A 27,591-nucleotide genomic window follows, 5' to 3' on the forward strand; every position below is an offset into this window, starting at 1 on the left:
ATAAGAATTGCCATCAAGTGAGAATCAACACTTAATAGTGTGTTTGGTTATAGATTAGGGAAAGAAAAGAAGGGGAGGGAAGAATGGTGAGTTATCCTTCCAAATCTCTTCATTATTGGAGGGATCAATTTCTGACAATTTTATCCTCCATTTCTCTCGCCTCCAATTCTCTTCCTTCCTCATTTGTTATCCAAATGAAACAATCTCTCTATTTGACTATTTCCCTTCCCTTCCTTTCCCTCCATTTCCTTTAATCCAAACACACCGTTAATTTTACCAAGCCACGAGGAAGAGGAGATTGGTTCCCCGATCACAAACACATCGTTGGCATACCACTTAGCTTGTAATCATCAACTAATTAATAAAAATAAAAAATAAAAAATAAAAAAAAGTTGTGTTACAACTACAATATACTTCGTAATATTCTACTGTAATAACTAACTTGCACAAGTATTTTATTTTTAAGATAAACATTTACAGACATTGATCACAAATCTTTTCTTTTTAAGAGTTGCATTACTTCTTTGTTAAACTTTTCATTACAATTTGAAAAAAAAAATGTTTAAACTTTGATGAGCATCACAAAATTTATGAAATATTTATTCATAATAAATTTTTTTATTGCTAGACTTTATTGCATGCAAATTATATGCAACGGCCCTTCTGCATCCATGTATATCTCATGCATGCGATATTATTCATATTAGGTGTACAATAATACAAGCATAACGTTCGACAAAACGTTGCCACACCAATCAAGCTTACACAATATAAAGTGCTTGTAATAGCCACATAAACTTGTGCAATTATCAAATTTCCATGCTTATTAAAAATCAGAGAATGACAAATAGAAAAGGAAAATAAAAAAAAGTGTGACGATTGTTTTTGATAATGTGTGAGAAAAGTAGGTGCATAATGCACACATTTATGTCGTTGCAATTTAGAAGAAGCCAAACAATGTTGTTAGGGTGAGAAGGCTAAGCTAGTGAAGTTGTAGTAGTGTCCCAAAATGAGGCATACTAATTAAATTGAAATTTGACATTACAAGTCATTGTGTGGCACCCAATAAATCATCCATTTTAGTTCACCAATTTTCCAATCTTACAATATATCACTCTTCCAATTGGAATTTTACCTCAATTATTAGTCAAGCCTGAAACTTATGTTTTTAACCGAGGTGAATAGAATACTTTTTAAAAAAAATTTATACTCCTTCTATCCCCTTTGTTAATTTTTGCACCATTGGTACATTGTATGTGATCGAGAACTCTATGAATCATATGGTGAAAAAAGAAAAGGACAAAGCAAATATATTATATATCATTTTTCAAACAATATTATAGGCAACCCTCAAGATTTCACAAACAACTAGCTGTATTAACTTTTTTAAAAGAAAAGATTAACAAAGATAAGAGAGTTTACTCAACATTAAGTCACTAAAAAGAATTTCTATCGATAAATAATGAGACAAAGTAATTAAAAATAAATAAATTACAATAGTATTTAGTGTGGTCCAACACTGTAATATAATTAGCTGCTCGATTTATTTCACGGCAAATATATCGAGAATTGACATTATATATATAATACTCCATAGTACAGCATTGAACTGTTACTGATTACTCCATCAACATATACAATTTTGGACTGTTATTTAAAAATTTATTTTAAACAACAAACATGGAATTAATAAATGAGCTTGTGACAAGCATTAAATTTAGAATTTAGGGTTTTGGTGGTTTAACAACCAAGAAAATTCATTTAATTTGTCAACTCGTGGACAACGAATATTGAGATTGGTAGTAGTGCTTTTTAAATTAATTTGATTGGATTAAACAATGTGACCGACACTTGCCCAAGCTGATGGCAACCTCACTCACACTTGCAAGTGTTCGTTTACTTCGTTACTATGAGTATTATTTTTAAATTGCGTGCAATAATGAATGCTTAATTACATTATTGCTTGATTTGTGGTTTAATTGTAATTAGGGATTTAGGGGTCAAACCTACATATCCTCATGTTTTGATTTTTATTTACATGGAGTATTATATAAGCATGTATACGATGTGTATATATAATAAGACAATCAAAGTTGTTAATCTCGCCTATGCTTTACAGTTCATACTAAAAAAAAATTATTTAAATTAAACGTTTGTTTACCATGTGCACTCTACCTGACTAGCTGTGATCGTTTGGTTTTGTTTAAACTTAGAAAGGCAAGACCTTCATGTTTAAAAAATTGGAAGTTCAATCAAGTGCACAAGCATAATTACTCTTTCGATGACAATACGAACTACGAAGTACAGTGTATGCATGACATATGAGTTGATAGTTTGTTCACTGAACTTGAATAAAACGTAAAACAAAAATGATTAAATCGTATATATAATACATTCTCGTGTATAATATACCTTCTGCAAAACAAGATGATTACTACTCCGTTAGACAAAATTATTTCTCTTTCAACACTACTAAATGACAAATATTATAAAATACTCTGTATATTATTGTACTACATGTACCCTTTAATGTAAGTTTAACTTTACATTCATAACAGAATCATCTTGCTTTAAATAATGATAAATTATCTTTAATTTCTCATTAAAGTATGTTACGTTGAAAAAGTTAGTGAATCAATTTCAAATCTACACACCTGAATTATTCTTGTAGAGTCACAAAAATCATGAGACCAAACAATAAAGAAAGTTGGATTAAATAAAGAAAAGGAAGACAGAGAAAAAGGAGTGATACACTACTAAATTTAGTGATGGATATTCGCCAAAAATGCAATGTCGTTATAGTTGAGTTGTCACTTAATTAATTCGTGCTTACGACGTGACATATAAAATCTATATGTCTCTAAGTCTCCTCCTCGTCCAACCGTCGGCAAATTTATATAAAGAGATTTTGCTTGTTTATCAATTTATTTACGAAACTGCTTAACATGTAAGTACATTAATGTTTGATTGATAATGACCTTACTTACTACTCTTCAACCCCTCACTTTGTCAAGCTGTATGTTGTATTCTATTGTTCGGGGAAATTGATTTTGACACACTCTTTATTAATATTGGCACACCTCTCTGGAAGAGGAGCATAGAAAATTGTGCTCTCACACAAGGGTGTGCCAAAATCAACTTATGGTGTGCCAAAATCATTTTCCATTATTCAGGGGTAATTATCCAAGAATAATTGTCACGTTGTTCTATTTAGGTATAGTTTTGGAAAAATAAATCGAAAAATATAAATTCATGTGGTTATTTTCCACTTTAGTATCTACCTCTTCACCCGACTTTATTGTGTAAATTAATAAAATTTCGTTAGTAAGTACATTATGCATTGATTGCTTGATGTTTGATTGTTTGTACGATAAGAGGAATGGACGGTATTTATTAAGACATTAGGCCATAAGGGGATTGATCGAACAAGCTAAGATACGAGGTATGATTTACTTTTACCACTAAAATTATTTTTGCATTAGTTTCAAGCATTTAACAATGCCGACAACAAAAACTCCTAGAGAAATAGTACGTAGTAAAAAGAAAAGAAGTCAGTACAAATAATGAAACACTAGTACAAATGGAATAACAAATACGGAGTATACAATAGGTCTGAAATTTTTATGATAGATCCCTTTTACAGGGAAAGCCTAATCATGCGTACGAAGTTAGCTAGATGCTAAAATAAATGGGCAGTGGATCATAGAATCATAGCCCCTTAGAGTAGCATCTATTTTAGGTATTTAGGGTAAAGCTTAAATAAATTGATAATCATACTACCTCGATTCCACTCTAATAAGCCACATAAAGTATAAATTACTGTACTCTGTATCCGTTAATCTTTATATTCCGTACTTTGTATTGATTAATCTTACTACATTTAGAAATTGATATGTGATGTGAAAATTAATTATATGAACGTAATTTTAATTTCAAAGAGGATATATCTACTCAAGGAGACTTACTGCACACAGGCTATTAAATAAAATTAAATCTTCTTGAGTTATGATTATACTATGAAAATTACTTTTCGACAAATTTACAAATAGGTTCTACTACAACAAAGATAAATCCTAATATTAATACAGAGTAACGTACATACTGATAAGTTTTGATCATTTAATTTCAAACAAACATAATCATCAAATAATAATAAAATGAATAAATTATAGACTAAGGGTCTGTTCTCATTGAACTCAGCTGAACTGAATATTTTATAAGAGAAGAAAATTAGGAGCTGAACTGAACTGAACTGAATATTTTATAAGAGAAGGAAATTAAAAGTTGAGCTGAGCTAAACTGAACTGAATTGAATTTCAATGTATGAGAACAGACCCTGAAATCAGTACGTTTAAATAGAACAAAATGGGGAGATAATATTATGAAATATACACGAAAATATCTCATAAAGGACAAGTTAGTTCTTTTGAAATATTAAGCTACGAAGTATTTGCTTAATCAAGTGCCAAAAGTAGGCTATTAGAAATTGGAAGAAGAGCGACAAAAAGTTAGGTGTAATGACTGATACACTCAGTGATTACTGAACAGTTAGATCAAGTTCAAACAATTGAATCAAGTCTCCCTCTCTTTTTTAAAAAATTTACTTACAAACAAAAATATCTCATTAGCAAACCAGACATTAACCAAGCAAGTATTTATTGACAAAACTTCACATGCATTCAACATTAGGAAGTAACGAACGGAACTTAACTAGTTAGTTCATACGGAGTACTCCGACCCTCCGATCCATAGAGACCGTAGTTTTCCTTCCTTCACTCCCCGATCTATATGACCAAGTTGGAGCACGAGTACATAGTAGTTATATAAATCCGTAGATATACTTCAATTGTGTGGAGTACAACAGTATATAATCTCTTTAATTTACGGTCACACTATTCGAATTTAGTTGTCACGTTATTAATCACAAGGTATTTTAAATTATCATCAACATACATGACTAGTTGACTACAACGATATTTCACCAAATACGTTCATTTTGTTTAGGATGTCGGACTAGACAAGCACTTCAAGCAGTCATGCAAACCTTACATATAGAACACAACAGTGATCAATTAAGTGATAATACAGAAATATCAAGTAAGAAAACTCTACAATGGTTTTGTTATATTGTTTACTTTTCATTTTACCTATCAACAAATTTTATTTTTTTTTAAAAAATAAAATAAAAAATTTCAAGTCTTAATTTTTGAGAGGATACGATTCTTAATTGTCCTGTTAGGCTTAGTAATGATATTCGAAAATAAGGCTGACAAATTCTGGAATAATTAGAATATGAATTCCAGCCCATAATGACGGCAAAATTAACGCGGTTAAGCTTTTTCCTTTAGCTAAATATCTCACTTTTCGAATTTGTACCTCTCTCTTTTAGCTTACACTCCATCTATTTTCTTTTTCATGATCTTTTAATTCTATTTACGTGGACTAGAAAAGTATAAGGAAAATAGAATATTACATTATCATTATTGTTTGGATATTTTTAGTAAGATTCTTTTGGAAAAATATAATGTGAATAATACTTGCTCTGTTCATATTCTATATACGGAGTAAACAGTATTGTAAAAAAAAAAAAAGTTAAAAGTATTGTATACATACTTTGTATATGCATGATTTGATAGTTTTCTCGTTTTGCTAATATATCTTTTCGGAAAGCTAGAGCTAATACGATTCTTTTTTAAAATTGACTTTGGATACGTGGTTCAGCTACTGATTATACGTCAAACAACAAACTGAGAAATAGCCAATTGGCCTAACCCGACCCAACTCTTCTCCATCCTCATTTTAAATTGCCAAGAAAAATGCTTAGATCATTTATTTTACGTGCATCATATTTCAACATTGCTAGTATCACACTATTATATATATTTAGTTTTACACCATGATGAATTACATTATATTGCATGCACTTTATATGGAAATATGGAATAGCAATCCATACATAGGCATAACGTGATACTAGAGAAACAAGCACGTGATGTTGCCAACTTAATTGAAAGTCCTACTTTTAATTCTTTTAAATGTAAAAATTGAAGTATTAATCTACCGCTAAAAATGTTGTTATTTGTGAAGGGAAAAAACCAAAAGGCATTTCTTCCTATACCTTTCCTTTTTTTTTTCTTTACATTTTTTTTTATGAAAAATAAGTAAAAAAAAAAAATAAAAATAAAGATGGTGGAGCTTCTATCATTATCCATTAAAGGTTTGTTGCGTGCTTCATTTCCAACTAAGTGATGATTAGTAAAGAATTGACACTTTTTTGCCATATTCACAAATCAAGTAGGAGTGTTGGAGTATTATATTCCTTTATCCTTAGATAACCAAGGTCTATAAAAACTTTATATTTACACTTATCCGTGCTTGTTTATTTAGGTTTGATGTCGATTTTTCACATGGCTTAGCTTATAGTTGCTCTTTTATTTGGCTTCGATGCCATTACCCTATTCACATTGTGTACTACTTCCTCCGTCTCATTAATCTATATGGAGTAATGCCTAACACGTGATTTGAATAATATGTAATGGAAATGTGATGATACATGCATACAATTATTAAATTATATGGAATACTTTGTTTGGAGTATATCTTTCATCTTTAAAAGCTTAAACTGTTAGTTTGTTTTTTTGTCAAATAATCGTTATACAAACAGAAATAACTTTTTAAAAATGGAGTATAAATACTCCGTACTCTACATAGTTTTTAAAATCTTTATATACTTTCCTTCGTAGCTTTGTCACTAAAATTGTTGTGATTTATGAGGGAAAAAGCATCCTTCCTTCTCGTCTTGTTTTTTTCTTTTTACTCTTTCTCTTAAGAATTTTAAAACTCCTGTATGAACTTAAGAAACCTTTTTAAAACTAATCATAACTTATACGAGTACTAGTTGTAGATTAAACTTAATAGCTAGCAATGGGATTATAGTTTTGTTATTAGAATATACTAAAAAAACTTTATTGGTTCACTTTTAACTTGCATAATTTTAACCTTTCACACCTCTAAGGGCGTGTTCGGCGCTAGCTTTTGAGTAGCTTTTTAGGTAGCTTTTAGTGGTTTGAATTGGTCAAACCACTACTTAACAAAAAATGTAAGTGTTTGGTAAGGTAGTGGTTAGGATAGCATTTAGTGGTGGATTTAGCTTTTGTGAAAAGTTAGAAAATTAGCTTTTAAAATTAGAGGTAGCTTTTGAGGTAGCTGTTGAAAATTTAATCTATAGTTTTAAAAATAAAATATTGATTTTTATATGTAATAGCTAGTCAACTGCTACTTTATCGAACACTCATATCTAAATTATTTATCTTCACAGCTAACACCTACCTACACAGCTAACAGATGCCTCCAAAGCTACAGCTACCTTCACAGCCATATTTTGCCGAATACGCCCTAATTGTAGATATTAAAAAATATATATAAAAATCAGATATGGTGTAATTTAAAATTAAGACAAATCTATCAAGATCCACATGATTATGTTTTGCTAAACATACAAATTAAATTAATGTGAATATTGTAAAGTTTCAAGTGGTGCAATTAAAAGTGGACGAAAAAAAGTATATTTTTCATGAATTTATCTTATCTAAACTTTTTTTTTTTTTTTTTTTTTTTTTTTTTTTTTTAAGGGAAACACAACATGAAGTAATTTTAATATGTATTATATAAGTTAAAACGCGGCAATGTCTTTAAAGAACGAATTTAGCACTAATACTTGTTTATATATACATGCAATGGTAAATTGCTAAATCTTACGTAGATAAGTAGATTGCCAACATGCTTAGCTCGAGAGTCTAGAAGCCCAAGTTACATGCACCAAGCATTTCTTTTTTTCTTTTTTTTTGAAAGAATGCACCAAACTACTCCGTATATTTCTATTGAATAAAAAAAGGCTTGTAACTTTCGGTCAATGCATATAAACGTATACTCCGTACTCTGTAATCCGAATATAAATCAAGTCAATAAAATACAAATTCCAAAAAATAAACCGGTCTACTACCCAAGATAAAAGTATATACCACATCCTAAAAAATAAACTACAAATATATTATTGCAATACATGTGATACGGAGTAGTTTTGGAGCCACCAAAAAAAAAAAAAAAAAAAAAAAAAGAAATTAAAGAATGATGAAGGTGAGCCAGTGACATTGGGACACAACTTTAGTTGGATTGGACTTGGACCAATAATGATACAATATTGAAAAATCTACGTGGAACAGTAGATTAATTAATTAATTACGGTTCTTTGAGGAATTATTTATGGCGTCATAATGGGAAGGAAATACATAGGCAAATTAATAAATCCGAATGCCTTCAACTTTGACTGTTCACGCGTATTACATGATTTTTTTTCCCTTGAAATTAAGTGTAGTGCATGATAATAACAGCTATAATACGGAGTATTTTGATAGTAGTATTTTTTTTTTTTTTTTTTTGGTATTTATTGTGCAAATGGATAGATGATGAGAACCAACTTCAGGACTTACTGGAATTGAAAACAAATCTTTAACCAACTATTCGCTTTCTCGATTACAGCTATAATATGAAACAATAAAAGTACCGGGTAATATTATTTCAATGATACGTATAGTAATTTTTCCAAGTACTCCGTATGTAATAACTATAGTAATTAATAGCTACTTCACCGAATACTCATACTTTAATTTATCAAAATTATCACGGTGATAAACCGGGGTTTGGTGTTACAACTCAAATCACGGTGAAAAGAACGAAACAGTTGCAAAAAGTCACGAGTAAAAAGAACGGGAAAGCCATGAAGTAAGAAAGAATGAGAGAAGCATGGAGTGAGCGGCGCTTCACAACCAAACTCCTGAAATTCATATCTAGGGTATATACGTAAAACACCCTTACATAAAACGGGCAAACAAATTTATCCACTTACAAGTTATAACCCGTTTATTTCAAACATTGGATTCGGATAGTTCGGACATAAATGGGTTCGGGTCAAAATGCCAGCCCTACACACATATCCCGCTCCCTTCAATTAGCCTTTCATTTTCTCTCTCCTCTTCTTTTCCCCAACTCCTACCCACCTTCATTTTCTCTCTCCTCTAACTCTCTTCTTCTTCCTTCCAACCCACCATTCCAATTCACCAGGTTTTTTTCTTTTATTTTTATTTATTTATATTTATATTTAAATTATTTTTCCTGTAACGCCCACTACAAAAATAACGTCTAATTTTGTTGGGTTTTATTAATTTTTTTCAGGGGTATAATTATAAAAATGGAGTGCATGAAGGCAAGGGCGCTAAAATCAAACTTCTCGTCGGAAACAGCCATGAAACCCAACAACCAACAAAATTTCTTCGACGATTTTTGGTGTATTTCAGGTTTACCGACCGACGACTTCTCAATTGACGAATTTTTCGACCTTCCTAATGAAGATAATGTTAATGCTTCCTCGCTTTTGGAGGAAGAAGAAGAAAAAGACTCTTCCTCTTTTTCCCCCTCTTCCCATGACCCTGTTGATGATTCCAACTCCAATTTCTCCCCCGGCCTTGCAATTCCGGTAAAGGGCACTTTCGTCATTTCACTCCCCCCTCCATTTTTGTTTGTCCTAATTTTTCTGGGTTTAATATGGTTTTTTTTTGTGGGGGTGAAATTGAAATTTTAGGGTATGAGTTCAAATTTTTTTTTTTTTTTTTTTAGGGGGGAAGGGGGGGGTGTTGAAACTTTTTTTTGATTTTTTGGGTATGATTTTTAGTTGAAATGATTTGTTGTTATGGGTAGAAATGTAGAATTGAAAATTTATGGTTATTAATTATTATGGAAAAAATTGTGTAGGTTGATGATGTACAAGAGCTTGAATTGTGGTCACATTTGATGGACGATTCTATCCCTTCACCAACACTTGCATGCCCAAAGCCAATTTTAGAGAACCGAAAAACCAAACCCGGGTTCACTCACTTGAACCGGGTCGAACCGGTGAGTAAACCGGGTTTAACCAGAGTGTCGTGTATCCCAAGCCCATCAGCGGTTCCGGTGAAGCCAAGGAGTAAACGGCCGAGGACAACCGTGAACCGGACATGGACATTTAGTTCATCCCCAAAAACCGATTCAGCATCATCGTGTTCGTCAACGTCTTCGCCGGTATCAACCCTTTTATTCCCACCACCGGTTCAATACATGGGGTTGCTATTTAATAACAAACGGGCCATGAAAAAGCCGAAGAAAAAACCGAGTTTAGCGTCTTCGGTTGGAGATAATCCTTTGGTTCAGAGGAAATGTAGCCATTGTCAAGTGACTAAGACTCCGCAATGGAGGGCCGGTCCAAATGGGTCGAAAACATTGTGCAATGCTTGTGGAGTTCGGTTCAAGTCGGGGCGATTGTTTCCGGAGTATAGACCGGCTTGTAGTCCGACTTTTTCGAGTGAGGTTCACTCGAATAGTCACAGGAAGGTGTTAGAGATGAGGAAGAAAAAGGAGTCGACCGACTCCGTCACCGGTTTAGCTCAGACGGTTTTGAGTAGTTAGAGAGCGGGGAATTATGAACCGGGTTTGAGAGATTTGGGTTTTGAATTAACCCGGTTTAATTTGTACAATTTTAGTAGTGGTGGTGGTTTGGTAGGTTTAGTTGTAATAGATAGTATTAGGGGGGTGGGGGGGGGGGGTTAATTTTTAGTAATTTTAGTTTTAGTAGTAGTAGTAATATTTTTGCTTAGTTTAATTAAATTTGTTGTAGTTTTAATCAAACTAGTTACTCCTATAATTTAATTTTAGTTTCTTAGGTTTAATTTGTTTGATTTATATAATTATATAGTGTGAGGTTGAATTTTTTTTCCCTCAACTTTTAGTGGAGTACGAGTAGTCTCACTACTACTCATATTAGTCATATATATATATATATATTCGCATTTTTATTTAGACTTTAAATTTTAAAATTTTGAAATGTTTATTTGATAGATTATCACATCTAATTTTAGGCCGTTTGGGAAATTGGACACTTCGAAATCAAAAGATTTTGTTTCTATTTTTTCACTTATTGCAAATGGTACGGAGTACTTCGTGTATGATAATGTAGATGTGCTATACTTTTGGTAGGAAGTAGATGGTAAATTTTTGGTAGTTAAAACTAAAAATGATTTTAGCAAACTTTAATGAAGTTTGAAGGGATACGGTTTTGGAGCTGGGACTTTTGAGTCTTTCAAGTCAAAAGCTAGTCTTTCTTAGAATTGTTAATAAATAATAATCATAGGGTGTGGTTAGTTTTATTGGACTTTCTCGGTTTTTTATTAGTTGATACATAGTGATTTTGATTTTTGTAACTTTCTTTGATTTTTTAAAATAATTTTAAAGAACGAATAGTCTGATAAGTTAATTTAATAATTATACTACTCGTACTTACTAGTAGTACATACCCTCTCTTATCCTTTTTGTGCTAATGTTACTTTGTACTTGCAATACTAAATTGATAAGTAGCTATTTTGTTTAGTATGATACTCCATTCTAGAAGGCCAAGCTCACATGCACTATGCATTATTCTAATTTAATTATTAAAAATAAAATTGTATGCAACTTTTAGTCAATACTATAAACGTATATGCAAATCAAGTCAATATAATAATATAACATTATGTTAGAGATAATATCGGAAAATATATGTGTGATATATTTTCCGTATTGATCTTATTAAGAGAATAATAGATTTAGGTTTATTATATGTTAAGATATTATTTAAGTATATCTTTTAGGAATATTGTTTCCTATCTTATGAGGTTAGGTTTTGTATAAATACTCAACCTATTGATGAATAATAAACAAGCAATACAAAAGCTATTCTATTCACTCTTTCTCTATTAATTTGTCATGGTATCAGAGCAAGGCCCACGGTATGGGACCTCTAATGGTTTGAGTATATTGTCAGGCCCAAAGTTTGGGACCTTTAATGGCATTAAGTATTCTGGGCCAAAATTGAATTGGATCAAGTGATCCTTAAGTTTAAAGGGATCTTACATGTGAGGGGGAGTGTTGAAGTATATCCCACCAAGTAACACATGTAAGAGTCCCACATTGGTTTAAGAAGAGAGAGTTAAACACTTTATAAGGCTAAGGGGCTACTCCTCCTATTGCCATATGGTTTTGGGATGGAACCTCCTTTGATCTTGTGAAGTGAACTCTCTCTCTTGGTTTGCGGGTGCGGCCCAAACCCGCATTTATCATGGTATCAAGAGCAGGTTAGATCTTGGGATACTTCACAAAAATTCCCCCCCTGCCGGTGGGTTAGAAAATTAAACTCACCGGCGGGATTCATAAATTTTACCTAAAAATTCCGCTGTGCAATTTTTTTTTTTCTTTTTTGTGAGTTTATTCGAGCATGATTTTGCTCCTTTGGATATGAGTTTGGTTTTACTCTAAAAAAACCAATAAGAAATTTGAGTGTGGTTTACTCTGAAAGACCCAAAAGAAATTTGAGTGTGGTTTACTCTGAAAGACCCAAAAGAAATTTGAGTGTGGTTTACTCTGAAAAACTAAATATTTGATTGGAGCTTGGTTTTGCTCTGGAAAAACCACAAATTGTTATATTTGCAGGTTCGAAAAGAATGACGTTCCTGTTTGATTGATGATTGATGAGTTCGAAAAGATGAACGTTCTCATTTTTGAAAAAAAAAAAAAAAAAAACAAAATTCGAAGGCGACATCACAAGAGTGTGCATCTCGGCTTCAACAATTTGAAGAATTTCCAATCGCAACGTTCGTGTTACTGCCGTTACGATTGCGGGAGGGTGTTAGAGATAATATCGGAAAATATATGTGTGATATATTTTCCGTATTGATCTTATTAAGAGAATAATAGATTTAGGTTTATTATATGTTAAGATATTATTTAAGTATATCTTTTAGGAATATTGTTTCCTATCTTATGAGGTTAGGTTTTGTATAAATACTCAACCTATTGATGAATAATAAACAAGCAATACAAAAGCTATTCTATTCACTCTTTCTCTATTAATTTGTCACATTACAACCTCTAAAATCAAAATTGGTCTACTACCAACCAAAAAAAAAAAAAAAAAAAAAAAAAAAAAAAAAAAAAAACACTCCACTCCTTAAATAAAATTATTGTAATACAAGTGTAATATTGGAAGCAACGAAAAAATGAAGCCTCCATGAGAAAATTTGAAATGACAAACTATCCCAAATACGGAGTAGTGTTTAATCTTTGAGATGAAAATTTCCTTATACTTCTCCCTATTTTTAAAAGCTTTAAATAAATAAAAAAAAAATCTCACTATTATCTAAATCTATTTGGTTATAAACAAATTAGAGAAACCCTTTCAAAAAAAAAAAAAAACAATAAAAAAAACAAATTAGAGAAAAACTTCAATAGGATGTTAATTACTCGTAACAAAATATTAAAGGGACAACGCTCTCATAGGATTCAAGTAGAGACGAGCCGCCAAAACACCAAACCTAAAGGATTAAAGAACCATAGTCCATGGTTATGAACAACAATCAGTAATACACAATACTTCGCCTTTCGTATAACATCTTGCCAATTTCCCAGGCAACATATATTGATATATATAATGACATAGCACACAGAAGAAAAGTACAAGGAAATAAACACAACGCAAATTAACAAATTACATTCCTTCCGAAATGTTCTGTATTCAAACTGAGAAAATTTCAGATCTTACAACCAACCTCAAAAAATTTGATCTTTCCTAATAAAAATTCAAAAAGAAGACCAAAAATAATATACCTCGGTGCCTATTGTTTCCTCTTCTTTTGCTTTGATCCTTCCCGCTTACTATTTTTATGCCTTTTGTACTCTTCATGCAATTGCAGGGACAGTGTAGTAAGACCCAGCTCCCTTCTTAGTTTCTCATTCTCCACTATATCATGAACAACAGTAAAGTGATCTGAAAGCTTCTCCCTCAAGGCTTCCTCATCAACTTCTAAAGAAGTTTCATCATCTCCCAACAAATTATTGTTCCCTCTTTTTCGTTTATTATTCAACTTTATGTCACTCTTTATGCTATAAAGTTCACTCTCCAATAGCACCTCCTTATAAGCTTGCTGAGGGGAAACAGTCGGCATATAAACTTGATTCGAAGAAGTATTGATCTTGGAGATGCTTGAAGCCATGGTTGAAATAGTAGGATGATAATGCTTGGACAGCAGATTCAATTCCCAGAGGACAGAAGCAAGTGCACCACTCAGGTGAGGATCAGAGGAATATGGCTGATATTTCTGCAGGACAACATGAATAATAATTACCCTGACAATCTATTGGTCCATTGAACTAAATCAATATGGTCCATTAAACTACAAGTGTTTCTTTGCTGTTACTGAGCACATCACGAGTAACAGATACAGAGTTAATTGATAAAATTTTCTCTGTTGCTGTATCAATAATTGGATAAAGCAGTGTACACAGTCTGTCTTCTCCCTCCAATCCCACCTAGCCCAAGGAGAGTCTGTATAGAAGCATTCAGCTTTAATCTTTCTGTAATATGTTGGAAAATTACAGTGCTACACGACGAATGGAGTTAAACTATATGAAAATGAAGAAAATAATTATTCAGACGGTGCACTCCCTCTCTCTTGTGATTATAATTTTTCTGGGGAACATAAAAGGGAAACATCGGTAGTGCCAGTGTGTTCCTTTTTCTTCATATTGTTAAGCATAATTGTTGGAAATAAAAGTATACATACCGCAACTGATCCTGATACTGAGCCACCTCCCACATCATTTTCTAGCATGTATCGGCACTTGAAATTCTTTTGCAGAAGGTTTTTGGCAGTGACGAGTGCTGGAAAGATGAAAGTCAAAAATTAGCTAAACATTCAGGAACTTGGATCATAAAACAATGGGAAAGTAACCGACCGGCCATGGATTCTGGAGAACCAAAGCACAAGGAGGAAGACGCTAAACGCTTTATGAAGGCAGCAGCTCTTTGCATATCATGTTGCCTATCATCACATAGCATTATCTTCAAAGCTTCTGCTAAAATTTCACCTTGATCCCTGCATCATCAATATAACAGAGATTTTAAGGTATCTCAAACTCATTAAATTTCCAATGATTCAAAATAATAAACACTTAATTAGATCCTAGGACATAGCAAACATACTGTCAACCAGAAAATATGACGAGGAAATAAACCAAAATATTTTGGTTTTTGATCATAAAAATGCAGCCTGAAACAAACTGCTAATTATTGAATCAAACCCATTGGATTGGAGCATTTTAAACTTAAGCATGAAAGTCTGAAAAACCCTTGAACTAGCTATATTTTCCTTGCTATACCCTCTTCATAACCTCTCTTATTGTGCTCTATAGTAGCACTAATCTTTCCTCTTATGTCTCATTACAGTTCGGAGTTTTGAAACTGTTTCTCCATCCCAGTGTTTGTAAAGTGTTACAATAATCCCAGAGATCCACCTTTATGAAGGTTAAGCATCAGAGAAGTCCCAATCATTGCTCTGATTTAGTTTATCATTATTTGAATATGCTGAAATATTACCAGAATTTCACCTTAATACTTTGTCTCATATTAATGCAATTATGACGTATAAAAAATAAAATAGATCCACGAAGAGAAAATCTTCCTAAGGCAACATGTGTAAGTATCCCTCAACTATGCTTTGTCGTCTTCCCACTCACACAGCAATATTTCCTCATGCTCCACAAGCAGACACACATTCAAGAAGAGAGTGTTAAATGTCGAGTTCATGTGACAAGCTGAATAGTTTGGAGGAAAGATTATGAAATACTAATGTGAGAAGTGTGAAGTGTTCCCTCCAGTGGGACAATGAAGGGTAGGAAGAAATTTATATACAAAAATACGAATAACGTAAAACTGATTAGATCTTCATGGAGTCGAAGAACCAGATAGTGGGTCTTTGTGGGATAAAGGGTTGTGTATGGGAACTATTTTAATCGTGAACTCCATTTTTACACTGTCAACCCAACTTTTCATCATCGGCAATTTTGTTTTAATTCAATTCATGCAACTTTTTTTTTTTTCAACCAGTAACTTTTGGATCAACACAGCAATATACCTATATATAATGCATTATAATCTACTGTGAATTTTAATTATATACTTCGTATGTAGTATATCATATTTAGATACTTCTATCTAGTACCATAGTTGAAGTTTGAAGTAAATAAACGATAAATTAGTATAGTTCCTCAAATTTTTATTACTTCAATCATTTGTATCTTTATACTATTCATATGCTCTTCTTTGACCATGTTTAGTTATAAGGCTACATAGTCATGAGCGGTTATGTTACTAGTCTTAATATACATTTCAAAGTATCAACTTTTATAAAGTTTACTAAAAAAATATCAAAGATATTCACGGTCAAAGTTATGCATACCAGCATGAAACTTTGAGTGGAACAAGTAAATAAACAGAGGAAGTATGTGTTTTAAGTCCACCTATAGGTATCCTGGTGCGTAGGTGTATAAATATAGGAACAACATAAATGTTCAGTTGATACAAAAAAATAATGGTCAACTTAATAAGCATGGTTCCACCAACGGATGGTTCTCACCATGAGGGAGATTGGCACATGAACCTCCGATGCGAGTGGTCATGCCTCTATTGATGTATTATAATAAAATGAGCATCTGACTTTATGTAATTTATGAAAGCATGTAAAGTACTAACCTTCCTGGTCTATACTCGATAATGAGATTGTAAAGCTGGATAAAGAACTCCTGTAAATCCACATTCAGAGCATCGAGGTTCTTCCTCATAACTTTAAAGGCAACAATACAGCATTCTATCCGTTCAGAGACTGTCAAAGAATTATCAGAATTATCCAGATTAGTGCCAGAAGCAAGAATCTTGAGGTGCTTCATTAGATCAGCCATGAAATCTATGTCAATTAGGTGAGAGAACATCCCCAATCCCTTCAAGCATGAGCTAAGTAGTGGATGAGCTCTATTTAACCTGTCCAAGAACAAAATCAAGATGTTAACCAATCTAAATCATTATTGGAATTCATAATTTTGCCAATGCTACTCCACATGCCAATGTAATTAACATTGCAATAAACTATAATAGCTGACTGGAGATGTCAAGTCTCTTTAATTCCACTCTCATACAATCTAAAGATCAAATTTTCTCAACTTCTCCTTTGGCCCAAAGTGGAGCAAAGTTAATAAGATGACAAAACAAAATCACACCTTATTGTATCTGGCTGTATTGTATGCTTCAAAACACGGAAGTATGTATTAAACACAGCAGACAACGTCTGAGATTGCATTCTCCTTCGCTCTGTTTCATCTTGGGCAAGTGAAGCAGCCTTGAAATCAGCATTTACCTGTTCATATTTCAGACTTAGTGACACAGCAAAAACAAAACATCAATCAACAGTATTTGCATGTGATGGACAGTTTTCATTAAACAAACACCTCCTCTCTCGTCTTTGATAGTAACTCCTTCTTATTTTTCTTCTTATCACTGGCTGTAGGTTGAGTTTGCTCCTCGGACTTCTTTCCTTTCTTATATTTTTTTCTTTTACGCTTTTCATCCTCATCTGCCTTTTTAGACCTTGCAAGATCTTCATCAAATGACAAAGCCAAGAATACCTAAATGCACGAATAGCCCAAGTTCATGCAATACAGTTTAATTAGAAAGGAATTGGTAGACAAAACAACAACAAAAAAGTGAGACACATGCATGCAAATAAGAGATATCCCGAAAATCGAGTAACATCTAGAAGGCAATGTAAGTGAAAAGACACCTACTTCAATAGAGTCCGGGTTCAATTGACAATCATGAATTCTAACAAGATCTGAAATCCGCTGTACGGTCTCAACAGTTGCTTCTCCACCATGTTTCCCCTCATTTTTGAAAAGAGACTGGATTGTAGTAGAACATAGCTTCCTATGAAAGGTTAAACGTCATTCATGTAAACACCAACATAATGTGCAATTTAAGTATGACTAAAATGCTAAAAATCACCTATCTTTTAGCATGTAGAATAATTATTACTTAAAATAAAACACTTTAAAACATAAACAACAGAAATATTGAAAATTTAATACTGAAAAACTTAGTTTAAAAGAAAACCCAACATGACAGGCAATTCTACACCCGACAGATTTAAATCAAACCACTACTGTGTTAAGCATTGCTTTCCAAATTAAATCACTCCACAAACCATCAGATGATATCCAACACAATAACCTATGTGCTCCAGCCCAAACATAAAATAATACTCCAGCAAAAACAATTAAAGCATTGATTTTATAGGACATGACCTACTGTAGCCGATACAGGAAGTTGCAATCTATCAGTGACGTATAGGTCATGGCATCAAATTCTTTAAGCTCTCCTCAACCGCTCAACCAAGCCCACTGAATAATAAATGTACTGTCCTTGCAGACCACAATGTACACCGCACTCTTATGAGTACCCACTATCATGTTGCTGGACACGCAATGACTATGATCTAATAACTAATTATGTTGGTATAGTGTGATAACAGCTTTAGGCTAAACCCACACTATTTATGGGAAAAGAAGCTCAAAGTGTTCTAAAATGAAATTGAAACAGAAACAGTCATTTGATAACAGACTGCAGATACATAAAGCCAGAGAGGCAGAGATGGATAAGGGTAAAACAAACCTCACAACATCATCTGCAGAAGCCAGGCACTTAACAACAGCTGGTATTATGTTCTGACGAAAATTGAAATGTGGGTGCGCATCTAATAAAGTGCAGAGACAACGAACAGCTACGCGATTGAACTCAGGGAGCGGTTGTAAAGTAAACAGCCTCTGCAGATAAGCCTGAAAACAAAAGAAAAGCATAAGTATTTCTTCTCGATCATTTTGAAGGCTAAAGTAATACAAGGATGTACTAGACAAATCAATTTCATGACAAGTTAGCTGATACATCAAATTAGCCTTGCTTTAGAAAGCGAATTCATGAATAAGGAATGCAACTAAAGTATGTCAAATTAGGGAGTCGAAGTATATGGGAGAGGTCAAATCCTACAACTACCTGTCTTTTGTGATTTTTTAGTTTTTGAAAGTAACTTGGATAAATAATCTGAACCCTTATTAATTCTTTATAAATAACCTGAATCTAGGCCTTTAATCAAATACGATAATCCATGAGATTATCATCTCTATGTTTCATCTCTCTAAATTTGAGAGAATCATGGCCTATTTCAGCCGTTTTCAAAGCAATAATATAGGTAGTTGGACATATTTTAGATCGGAGTGGAAACTTTTCTTTTATTTTGCACGGTGACTCTAAACTGCTAACTCCGCCAATGGGTTTCCCGCTACCAATCCTACATGAGCCACAATGATTGAGAGTAGTACTAGGTGGGTGACAAAGTGGGAAGTCCTCATCGGTCTTTAACCAAAAAAATTACTAGGTAAAATTAATATTTATTGTTATGCTCATATGTAATATCAACGATCCAATCCGTTGAGGAATACCAACACTTTATTTCATCCAATAACATTCTCTTCCCTCCAAACTCTTTCTTATAATTCTCAAATTTGTAGTCACTAAGCCAGTCGGCTCTTATTCTCTATAATTATTTCATTTTTTTCCGACAATGTGTATGTGACTCGCAGCTTTATTATACTTAACAGAGCTAGCAAACTGGCTCCCAAATTTGAAGAGAATTTTATACTCCCAAGCCAATGCAAACAAGAAAGCAATGCAACTATTTGTAGTTTTATAAGACAGATGAGTGAAATGACCCAATGCAACCTACATAGTTAGATAGCATTAAGGCAATTTGAAAGTGAAATGTTACACTACAGTGGGAATTATCACAAATTCTGAAAAATACATAGCTTCATGTCACCCCATGCAAATGTCAACCAAACTTGTTGGAGTAAAGTTTGCTAAAGGTGATATTGGGTCTTGCCTGAGGGCAAAGTGGCCCAACCAGAAGAAAAAAAAAAAAAAAAAACTATAGGCTGGTTGCTCACCCTGTTAGGCATGCAAGGAAAAGAATTGGGGTTTACAAAGTTCTTTACCTCCTATTGGGCACATAACAAATCACTTTTATAGTGATTAAAAGGTAAAAAAAAGTGATCACTTTTTTTCCAAAAAGCTTTTCTCCTTCAATGGCTATTCTTAATGCCGTGATTAATGTCAATAATTGGGTATTATTCCGTCATATTCTGTTTATTATCTCCTGATTTTTTGAAAGATTAAAAACCTGTCATTACGCTAGAGTTATATTCTAAGTATTATCTCCTGATTTTTTTGGAGGTTTGGAAACCTTTCATTTTCTCGAGTTCAATAATAGTTATTCTACTTTCATTAATTAAGGAATTTGGTGATCAAAAATATCATACACTTCTTCTCCTCCTGTTTATTCAGTGTTTTCATAAAAAAGAAGAAGGATGCATACAATATCACTCATCTTCTACCTTTCTTCATCTTCTTTCTTTTCTATTTAAGAGAAACATTCATGTGACTCCAATCTCTAACCTCGAATTGTCATTGTGTGAGAGAGGTGAGTTAACCTCAAGGAACGAAATGACAAATACATCAAAGCACCCCAGTACCGCTGAATTGTCGCTTTCAAATCAGTGGCTCCAAATTGCCACGACACACCCCCCACAGTTCAGATGTGAATTCGAATGCAAGGTTCCTCTATTGCTTTGTTTGTTTTGTTTTTAATTTAGGCCTGAGAAACTTTGATTCCAACATAGCTGAACTAAAACATTAAGTGTACTGAACCTCTTTCAACATCAAATATCAGGTAACCAGATCTTACCAACTAGCTAGAAGTCCTCATAATCCTCAAAATAAGAAAGACAATCAAATTTTGTACCTTCACTATTTTCACCTCTACAAAAACAGTAAACAAAAGCCAGCCAGACAAGAAACATAAATGACAGTCAAATCAGCATAAGTCAGAGGAGTAAGGCAGTACAGGTACTGACGGGTCAAGTGTTCATTCACAGCTTTAAACAATGTGCTTAAATTAGATTAAATAAGGACATAAAGGTAGGACCAACTGCTTCACAAATTAAACAACGCTGTTACTAGCCTTGTTCTTATGGTAAGAGGGCTGCTATAACAGGCAATCAATCAGATGGAAGCATATATTTAGAGCTGGTAATATTGCCCATAACAATGGACAAACTGTTTGGTATAAACATTTCCCTCATTTAATTTAATCAACAGTGCACATAGAGAGCAGAGAAACCTATCATTCTGATTTTTACTTTTAGTTTTAAATTAAAATAACACATGCAAAACAACTGCATATACAAAACAAACCTTGTATGAGAACAAAAGTGTTGACTCAAAAAACCGCATCTTCTTTACAGCCTTAGAAATAACCATCTCTTGCTCTTTCTCAGTAGGAAGCCTAATACGATAACTGCAACATACAGCCAGCATGTATAAGAATCAAAGCATCAGCCTCATGTTAAGATGCAAAGGTATATTAAATCAGTGTCTTACCCAGGAATGATGTCTCTAAAGACAACTAATGTTGATAACAATGCTGCCTTTGCAATATCTTTATCTCCATCATTACAGAAACTTAGGAGCTCTTTCAGAGACTTAATATTTGACTCAGGATCTTCAAGCAAGGCAGTACCCAACTCTGCAACTTTATGTTGCTTAGTTTCAGCTACTTCTGCAGCAGTGAGATCTTCTTTCACCTCAGCCTATAGTTAACAGTTATAACTAAGTAGCAAAGAAATAACTCTGGAGAAAGAATACACACTCTCCATAATAAGGCAAATTCATGTTACAATAGATTTTTAATTCCTCTAGCAGAGATGAATACATATATACGGTTGGTCAATGTCTTCAATGAGGGAGTTAACTAGGGTTTAATATTCAATATTTGCAGGACACTTTGTATAAAATCTACTAAGAGTGTATAGAAGCTTATGCCTTGAAAACATTCATAAGAAGGCATGAAAGCAAACCATACAATCAAAAACTAGGGTTGGGGACATCCATCACTGGTTGGGTACAGATTCCTTTCAATGTGTGAGTTCCCCAGTTTAAAGCTAAAGTGTTTCCACATTGCTACTTACAATGCTTATTTTATTTTGAAGAGCATGGGAGGACAAGAATGTATCAACATTAAGCAAGAGGTAACGAAAATGACTTCCAATATATTAACCTTGTTTTTTTTGAGGGATTCCAATATATTAACTAGATAGAATTTAGTGATAGGAAAGTGATTAGAATTCTTCTCACTTTTTGTATCATCAAGACATGAACATGCACAGCCCCATTAGCAACTAAGCATAGATAGAAGTATGCTACTCAATGCAGATACCACTTTATAAGCAAACAAGGAAGAACCAAATACACTTCCATCAAGGAATCTATGACTTTCACATGGAGAAAGAGAGATGATTGAACATTAAAATAACAAGAAAAAAGCTCCTCTCAGTACAGTGTTAAGGATTGTAATTACTTCTAAGGCTTTTATGTACACGGTTTAAGGAGCCGGATGTCATCTGAATGCCTTAGCATTATTTTGTATTTGGTGATGCATTGGACCGTGCAAATAACATAACTGAGAGAATTTATGGTCATTAACCTTTATATCAACCATCTGGTGACCTCTTTTTATTTTGTGGAAAAATTGAGAATCAAAGAATAACACTCAAATCGACAGCATGAAGAGAAAAAAAAAAAAAAGCCTTACCAAAACCTCAGACTGAGGGTTCTTAGCATCCTCCTCGGACTTAGCAGGTTCCTTCACCTGCTTCTTTTCGTCTTTCTTCTTTTTCTTCAACTTTGCCCTCCTTTCTGCTTTAGTTAACTTAAACATACCTTTATCTTCGTCACTTTCATCTTCTTTGTCAGAAGTTTCAAGCTTTCTTTCTTCTTTTGGAACTGCAAATATTTTAGCATAATGATTACTACTAACTAACGAACAGATTTCCAAGAACGTAATTGTTAATTACAAACCTGTCTTATAATAAAGCTTCCCATCCAAGGTCTTGACAGGAAGCGCATCAACACGATTAACCTCTATACCCTTTTCTTCCTTATTCTCAAGCTTTTTCTTTCGTAATCGTCTCTCATATAGTTCTTCCAGCTCATCTTCCTTGGCATTCGCAACACGATTAACATGCCTACAAAGATTAACATAACCAGGAAATCATCCACATATCCAACTTAACACAACAAATATTACAAACATAGCTACAAACTCCAACTACTATCTTCTCAAACATGCTCACTACATTCCATCAATTAATTTCCCACAAATTTCTTCAATATACTCTATCACTCACTCTAACTACTATCTTTTCAAACATGCTCACTACATTCCATCAATTAATTTCCCACAAATTTCTTCAATATACTCTATCACCCAATACTATTTTACATAGCAAACTCCAACTACTATCTTTTCAAACATGCTCACTACATACCATCGATTAAATTCCCACAAAATTCTTCAATATATTCTATCACTCAATACTATTTAACACTTGAAAGGAACTATCAAGTCGATAATCCAAGTGAGTTCGGACCGGGTGTGTCGGGTCATATCGAATTTATTCAGCTCTACCCAAAATCAAAACACAAGCATCAAATTTTCATTTACTAAATACCCAAATAACCAAAACATAATCTTACAAAAGCAAGATTATTCCAAAATCAAAACAATAATAATAATAATGCAAATCAAAATTGAAGAAAAAATCATACTTGGTAATGGAATTAGTGTCCAAACGAGAAACAAAGCCAGCATAAGCACGATTCTCAGCGACAAAATTGACATCTTCGTCTGAAACAACGATATCTTCATCGGGTATTTCAGGAGGAAGTTCAGGAGGCAGTGTGACTTTAAGCTTTTTCTTCTGGTGTAATTTCATAGTTCAATGCGCTTCAATGGAGGAAGTTGAGTGTGCTTCAATGGAGGACGTTGAGAGAGAAGGTAGGGTTGGAGGCCTTGGAGCCCTATTAAAAAGCCATGACCCGCCAAAGTTATAAATGGGTTGGATCCGTTTAATGAATAATAAATGGAGGTTCACTCGAATAGTCGCACGGCCGGTCCAAATGGGTCGAAAACATTGTGTAATGCTTGTCGAGTTCGGTTCAAGTCAGGGCTATTGTTTCCAGAATATAGACCAGCTTGTAGTCCGACTTTTTTTAGTGAGGTTCACTCCAATAGTCACATGAAAGTGTTAGAGATGAGGAAGAAAAAGGAGTCGATTGACTCCGTCACCAGTTTAGCTAAGACGGTTTTAAGTAGTTAGAGGGGGAATTATAAACCGGGTTTGAGAGATTTGGGTTTTGAATTAATACGGTTTAATTTGTACAATTTTAGTAGTGGTGGTGGGCTTGGTAGGTTTAGTTGTAATAGATAGCGCTAGGGGTTAATTTTTAGCAATTTTAGTTTTAGTAGGGATCTTGCTAACGAACACCCTCTGAATATTGGATAAGCATTAAAAATAGGAAAATTTATCAAAAATAACACCACTTTTGGGCGGTCTTCCAATAATGACACCACCTTTTGATTATTCCAGAATAACACCACCTTTCACATGTATTTGCCAAAAATGAAACAAAAAACCGGTAACCTGTTTTACAGGTAACCCTGGGACAAGTGTTCTAGTTTGATTGGTCAGTTTATTCATTTTTATTTTTGATTTTGAAAAAACAAAAAAATAAAAAAAAAAAAAAATTATAACCCCCTTCCCACGACTTTCACCGACATCTACCACCTTTCACCGGTATCCACCACCCCCACCAAGACCATCTACCAAAAACCACCCTCTCCCCGGCCCCCGTCCTAGTTTCCGACCCCCTTTTCAGCACCCCCTCCCCTTTATCGACCCATTTCCATCACCCCCTTCCCTACCCCTTTTCGGCACCCTCCTCCCTTCTCGACCCCTTTGCACCACCCTCTCCTCTTCCCTGCTCGACCCCCTCCCTCCTTCCCTTTTCAATTTCGACTTTCTCTCCCTAATTTTCATAGGCTAGGGTTTCGGTGGTGGGTTGTTTAAGGGCGGGGGAATAGGTGGAGGGGTGTCGTTCAGGGGAGGGGGAAGTTGGGGAGGTCAATCGGCGTTGAGGGTGGGGAGGGGGAGGGGCGGTGGTGAGGGTGGGGGCCGGGTAGGGAGAGGCTGGCAGGGAGGCTAGGTGGTGGGATTTTTAATTTTTTTTAATTACTTAGGTTTATTTAAAAAAATTAAATAAAAAAATAACCAATGACATTGTGACACGTGTCACAGGTAACCAGTAAAACAGGTTACCAACCGGTTTTGTTTCATTTTTGGCAAATACATGTGAAAGGCGGTGTTATTCTGGAATAATTAAAAGGTGGTACTATTATTGGAAGACCGTCTAAAGGTGATGTTATTTTTGTCAAATTTTCCTTAAAAATATTACCTAAAGTAGTATTAATTTTGGAAAGCACATGACAAAATCATGCGTCGAGTGGTGTTATTCTAGAATAATCAAAATGTGGTGCTATTATTGGAAGATCGTCTAAAGGTGGTGTTATTTTTGTCAAATTTTCCTTAAAAATATTACTTAAAGTAGTATTAATTTGGGAAAGCATGACAAAATCATGCGTCGAGCGGTGTAATTATTGTTGATTTTAATTTAATCCTTCTACTTTTAGTTAGCTTATCCAACGCTCCGGGGGCGTTCGTTAGCTTTTGCCTTTTTAAAATATCTAAATTGTTTTTTTTAATAAGTTATTGCGTCTAATTGTAGATCGTTTGGGAATTTGGACACGTTGAAATCAAAAGATTTTGTTTCCGTTTTTCGCTTATTGTTAATGGTACGGAGTACTCCGTACTTCGTGTATGATAATGTACATATATTTTACTTTTGGTTGGAATTAGATGGGAAATTTTTGGTAGTTAAAATGATTTTAGCAAACTCTGAAGAAGTTTGAAGGGATAAGGTTTCGGAGCTGCGACCCTCGAGTCTTTCAAGTCAACATATAGTCTTTCTTAAAATTGTTAATAATCATAGGGTGTGGTTAGTTTTATTGGACTTTCTCGGTTCTTTATTAGTAATTGATACGTATTGACTTTAATTTTCATAACTTCATTTGGTTTTTAAAATAATTTTAATAAACAAAATAGTCATATAAGTTGATTTAGTAACTTTATTACATAGTACATACTCTCTCTAATTCTTTTTGTACTAATGTTACTTTGTACTTGTAATGCTAAATTGATACTGTAAGTAACTAGCTACTTTGTTTAGCTTGATACTCCATTCTAGAAGGCCAAGCTCATATGCAGGCAATGCAGCACTATGCATTACTTTATTTAATTATTAAAAAACAAAAAATGTGTCTAACTTTTAGTCAGTGCATAAATGTATATGCAAATTAAGTCAATATTATACAACCTCTAAAATTTTAACCGGTCTACTGTCCATGAAAAAAAAACTCCACTCAAAATAAATTATTGTAATACAAGTGGTGTAATTTTGGAAGCAACGGAAAAATGAAGCCTCCATGAGAGAACTTAGACCTTCTCAAACGGCATGACTCAAGTTTGAGTATTGAAATACAAAATGAGTTGTTTTTTACCTTCAATGGTGAAACCATACCCACTTCTCAATTTAGCAACTCATATCATATGAAGTCTAAATTCTCAATGGTGAGACTCTCTAAAATATACAAATGTCACTTTCAATTTATGACCCATCAATGATTTTAAGACCCTCTCCAATGATGAGACTCAAGTTAGTATTTTCAAGAGAGAGATGGTATTTTTTACAATGTATACCAATAAGTTGGTATCTAAATTTAGCTACTCCCAAAGAAAGTTGCTAAGTTTAGATAGTCTCATTTGACTACTCCCAAAGAAAGTTGCTAAGTTTAGATAGTATTATTTGACAAAAAATGTGAGCCCCGTCTAAATGACAAACTATTCCAAAGAGTCTTTGAGATGAAAATTTCCGTATAATTCTCCTAACTGTCTACATGGATCGAGTTGATCTACTACGTATAAAAAAAATTTGGCCCGATAAAAAGTTTTCGTTATCTACCAATGAAAAATTTTCAATTATAAAAACGGGTGAAGAAGGTGAGCAAGTGCTATATGAACTTAGGTTGGATTGACCCAAGAATTGATATTGAAAAATTTACGTGGAACTGTGGATTCTTTCCATATTCGGGCCTACCCGCATTACGAATCCGTATTGCACAGTCAAATTCCACAACTATTTTTATTTTTTAATTACATTACAGTTGTTTGTCATCAACTCCTTAGGATTGATAATTTACGTCATAAATAAATTGGAAGGAAAATACATAGCCATAAATCGAAATGCCTTCAAGTTTGACTGTTTACGCGTATTGCAATTTTTATTTTTTTTTTGAAAGTATGTGTATCGCATGGTAAAGTGTAGTAAGTACTAAAAGTACTACGTATAATTAGGGATGTCAGTGGGGCGGGGATGGGTCTCGGTTTGGCGGGTGGTGGGGCGGGGATGGGGATAAAAACCATACCCGCCATGGGTGATGGGCGGGGGTGGATTTTAAGTTGTACCCGCCCCATCCCCGCCCCGCCCCACCCGCCCCACTTCATACCCGCCCCATCCCCACCTCATACCCACATCTATATATATTTTAAAGCAAAATTACATACTTTTATACTATTTATAAA

General features: G+C 33.7%; 2 protein-coding genes across 2 annotated transcripts; one reads left to right on the plus strand and one right to left on the minus strand.

Moving 5' to 3' along the window:
* Nucleotides 1-9,044: 9,044 nt before the first annotated feature.
* Nucleotides 9,045-10,766, plus strand: LOC145620396 (GATA transcription factor 7-like). The gene is made up of 3 exons (XM_081675070.1): nt 9,045-9,120; nt 9,232-9,532; nt 9,808-10,766. The coding sequence occupies exons 2-3, from the start codon at nt 9,248-9,250 to the stop codon at nt 10,495-10,497; spliced, it is 975 nt and encodes a 324-aa protein (XP_081531196.1). The 5' UTR covers nt 9,045-9,120; nt 9,232-9,247; the 3' UTR covers nt 10,498-10,766.
* Nucleotides 10,767-13,583: 2,817 nt separating this feature from the next.
* LOC145619391 (nucleolar complex-associated protein 3-like) lies at nt 13,584-23,859 on the minus strand. Its single transcript, XM_081674074.1, has 13 exons — nt 23,663-23,859; nt 22,913-23,079; nt 22,647-22,837; nt 21,437-21,645; nt 21,251-21,353; nt 18,617-18,780; nt 17,734-17,872; nt 17,398-17,574; nt 17,170-17,306; nt 16,649-16,933; nt 14,854-14,993; nt 14,682-14,779; nt 13,584-14,216 (listed from the first exon to the last, which is right to left on the minus strand). The coding sequence occupies exons 1-13, from the start codon at nt 23,827-23,829 to the stop codon at nt 13,734-13,736; spliced, it is 2,460 nt and encodes an 819-aa protein (XP_081530200.1). The 5' UTR covers nt 23,830-23,859; the 3' UTR covers nt 13,584-13,733.
* Between the last annotated feature and the right edge of the window lie 3,732 nt (nt 23,860-27,591).

Source organism: Chenopodium album, chromosome 27 (genome assembly GCF_948465745.1).
Source record: "Chenopodium album chromosome 27, dcCheAlbu1.1, whole genome shotgun sequence".
In the NCBI taxonomy this organism is placed as follows: Eukaryota; Viridiplantae; Streptophyta; class Magnoliopsida; order Caryophyllales; family Amaranthaceae; genus Chenopodium; species Chenopodium album.

Bases quoted from the DNA above. Each gene is read 5' to 3' on its own strand.
- LOC145620396 (XM_081675070.1), top strand. From the start codon at position 9,248: ATGGAGTGCATGAAGGCAAGGGCGCTAAAATCAAACTTCTCGTCGGAA. The intron at 9,533-9,807 runs GTAAAGGGCACT...AAAATTGTGTAG, and splicing joins CCCCCGGCCTTGCAATTCCG to GTTGATGATGTACAAGAGCT.
- LOC145619391 (XM_081674074.1), bottom strand. From the start codon at position 23,829: ATGAAATTACACCAGAAGAAAAAGCTTAAAGTCACACTGCCTCCTGAA. The intron at 18,781-21,250 runs GTTTGTTTTGTA...TTTTGTTTTCAG, and splicing joins CACTTTTGTTCTCATACAAG to GCTTATCTGCAGAGGCTGTT. The intron at 17,873-18,616 runs GTTTGTTTTACC...AACCTTTCATAG, and splicing joins TCTGCAGATGATGTTGTGAG to GAAGCTATGTTCTACTACAA.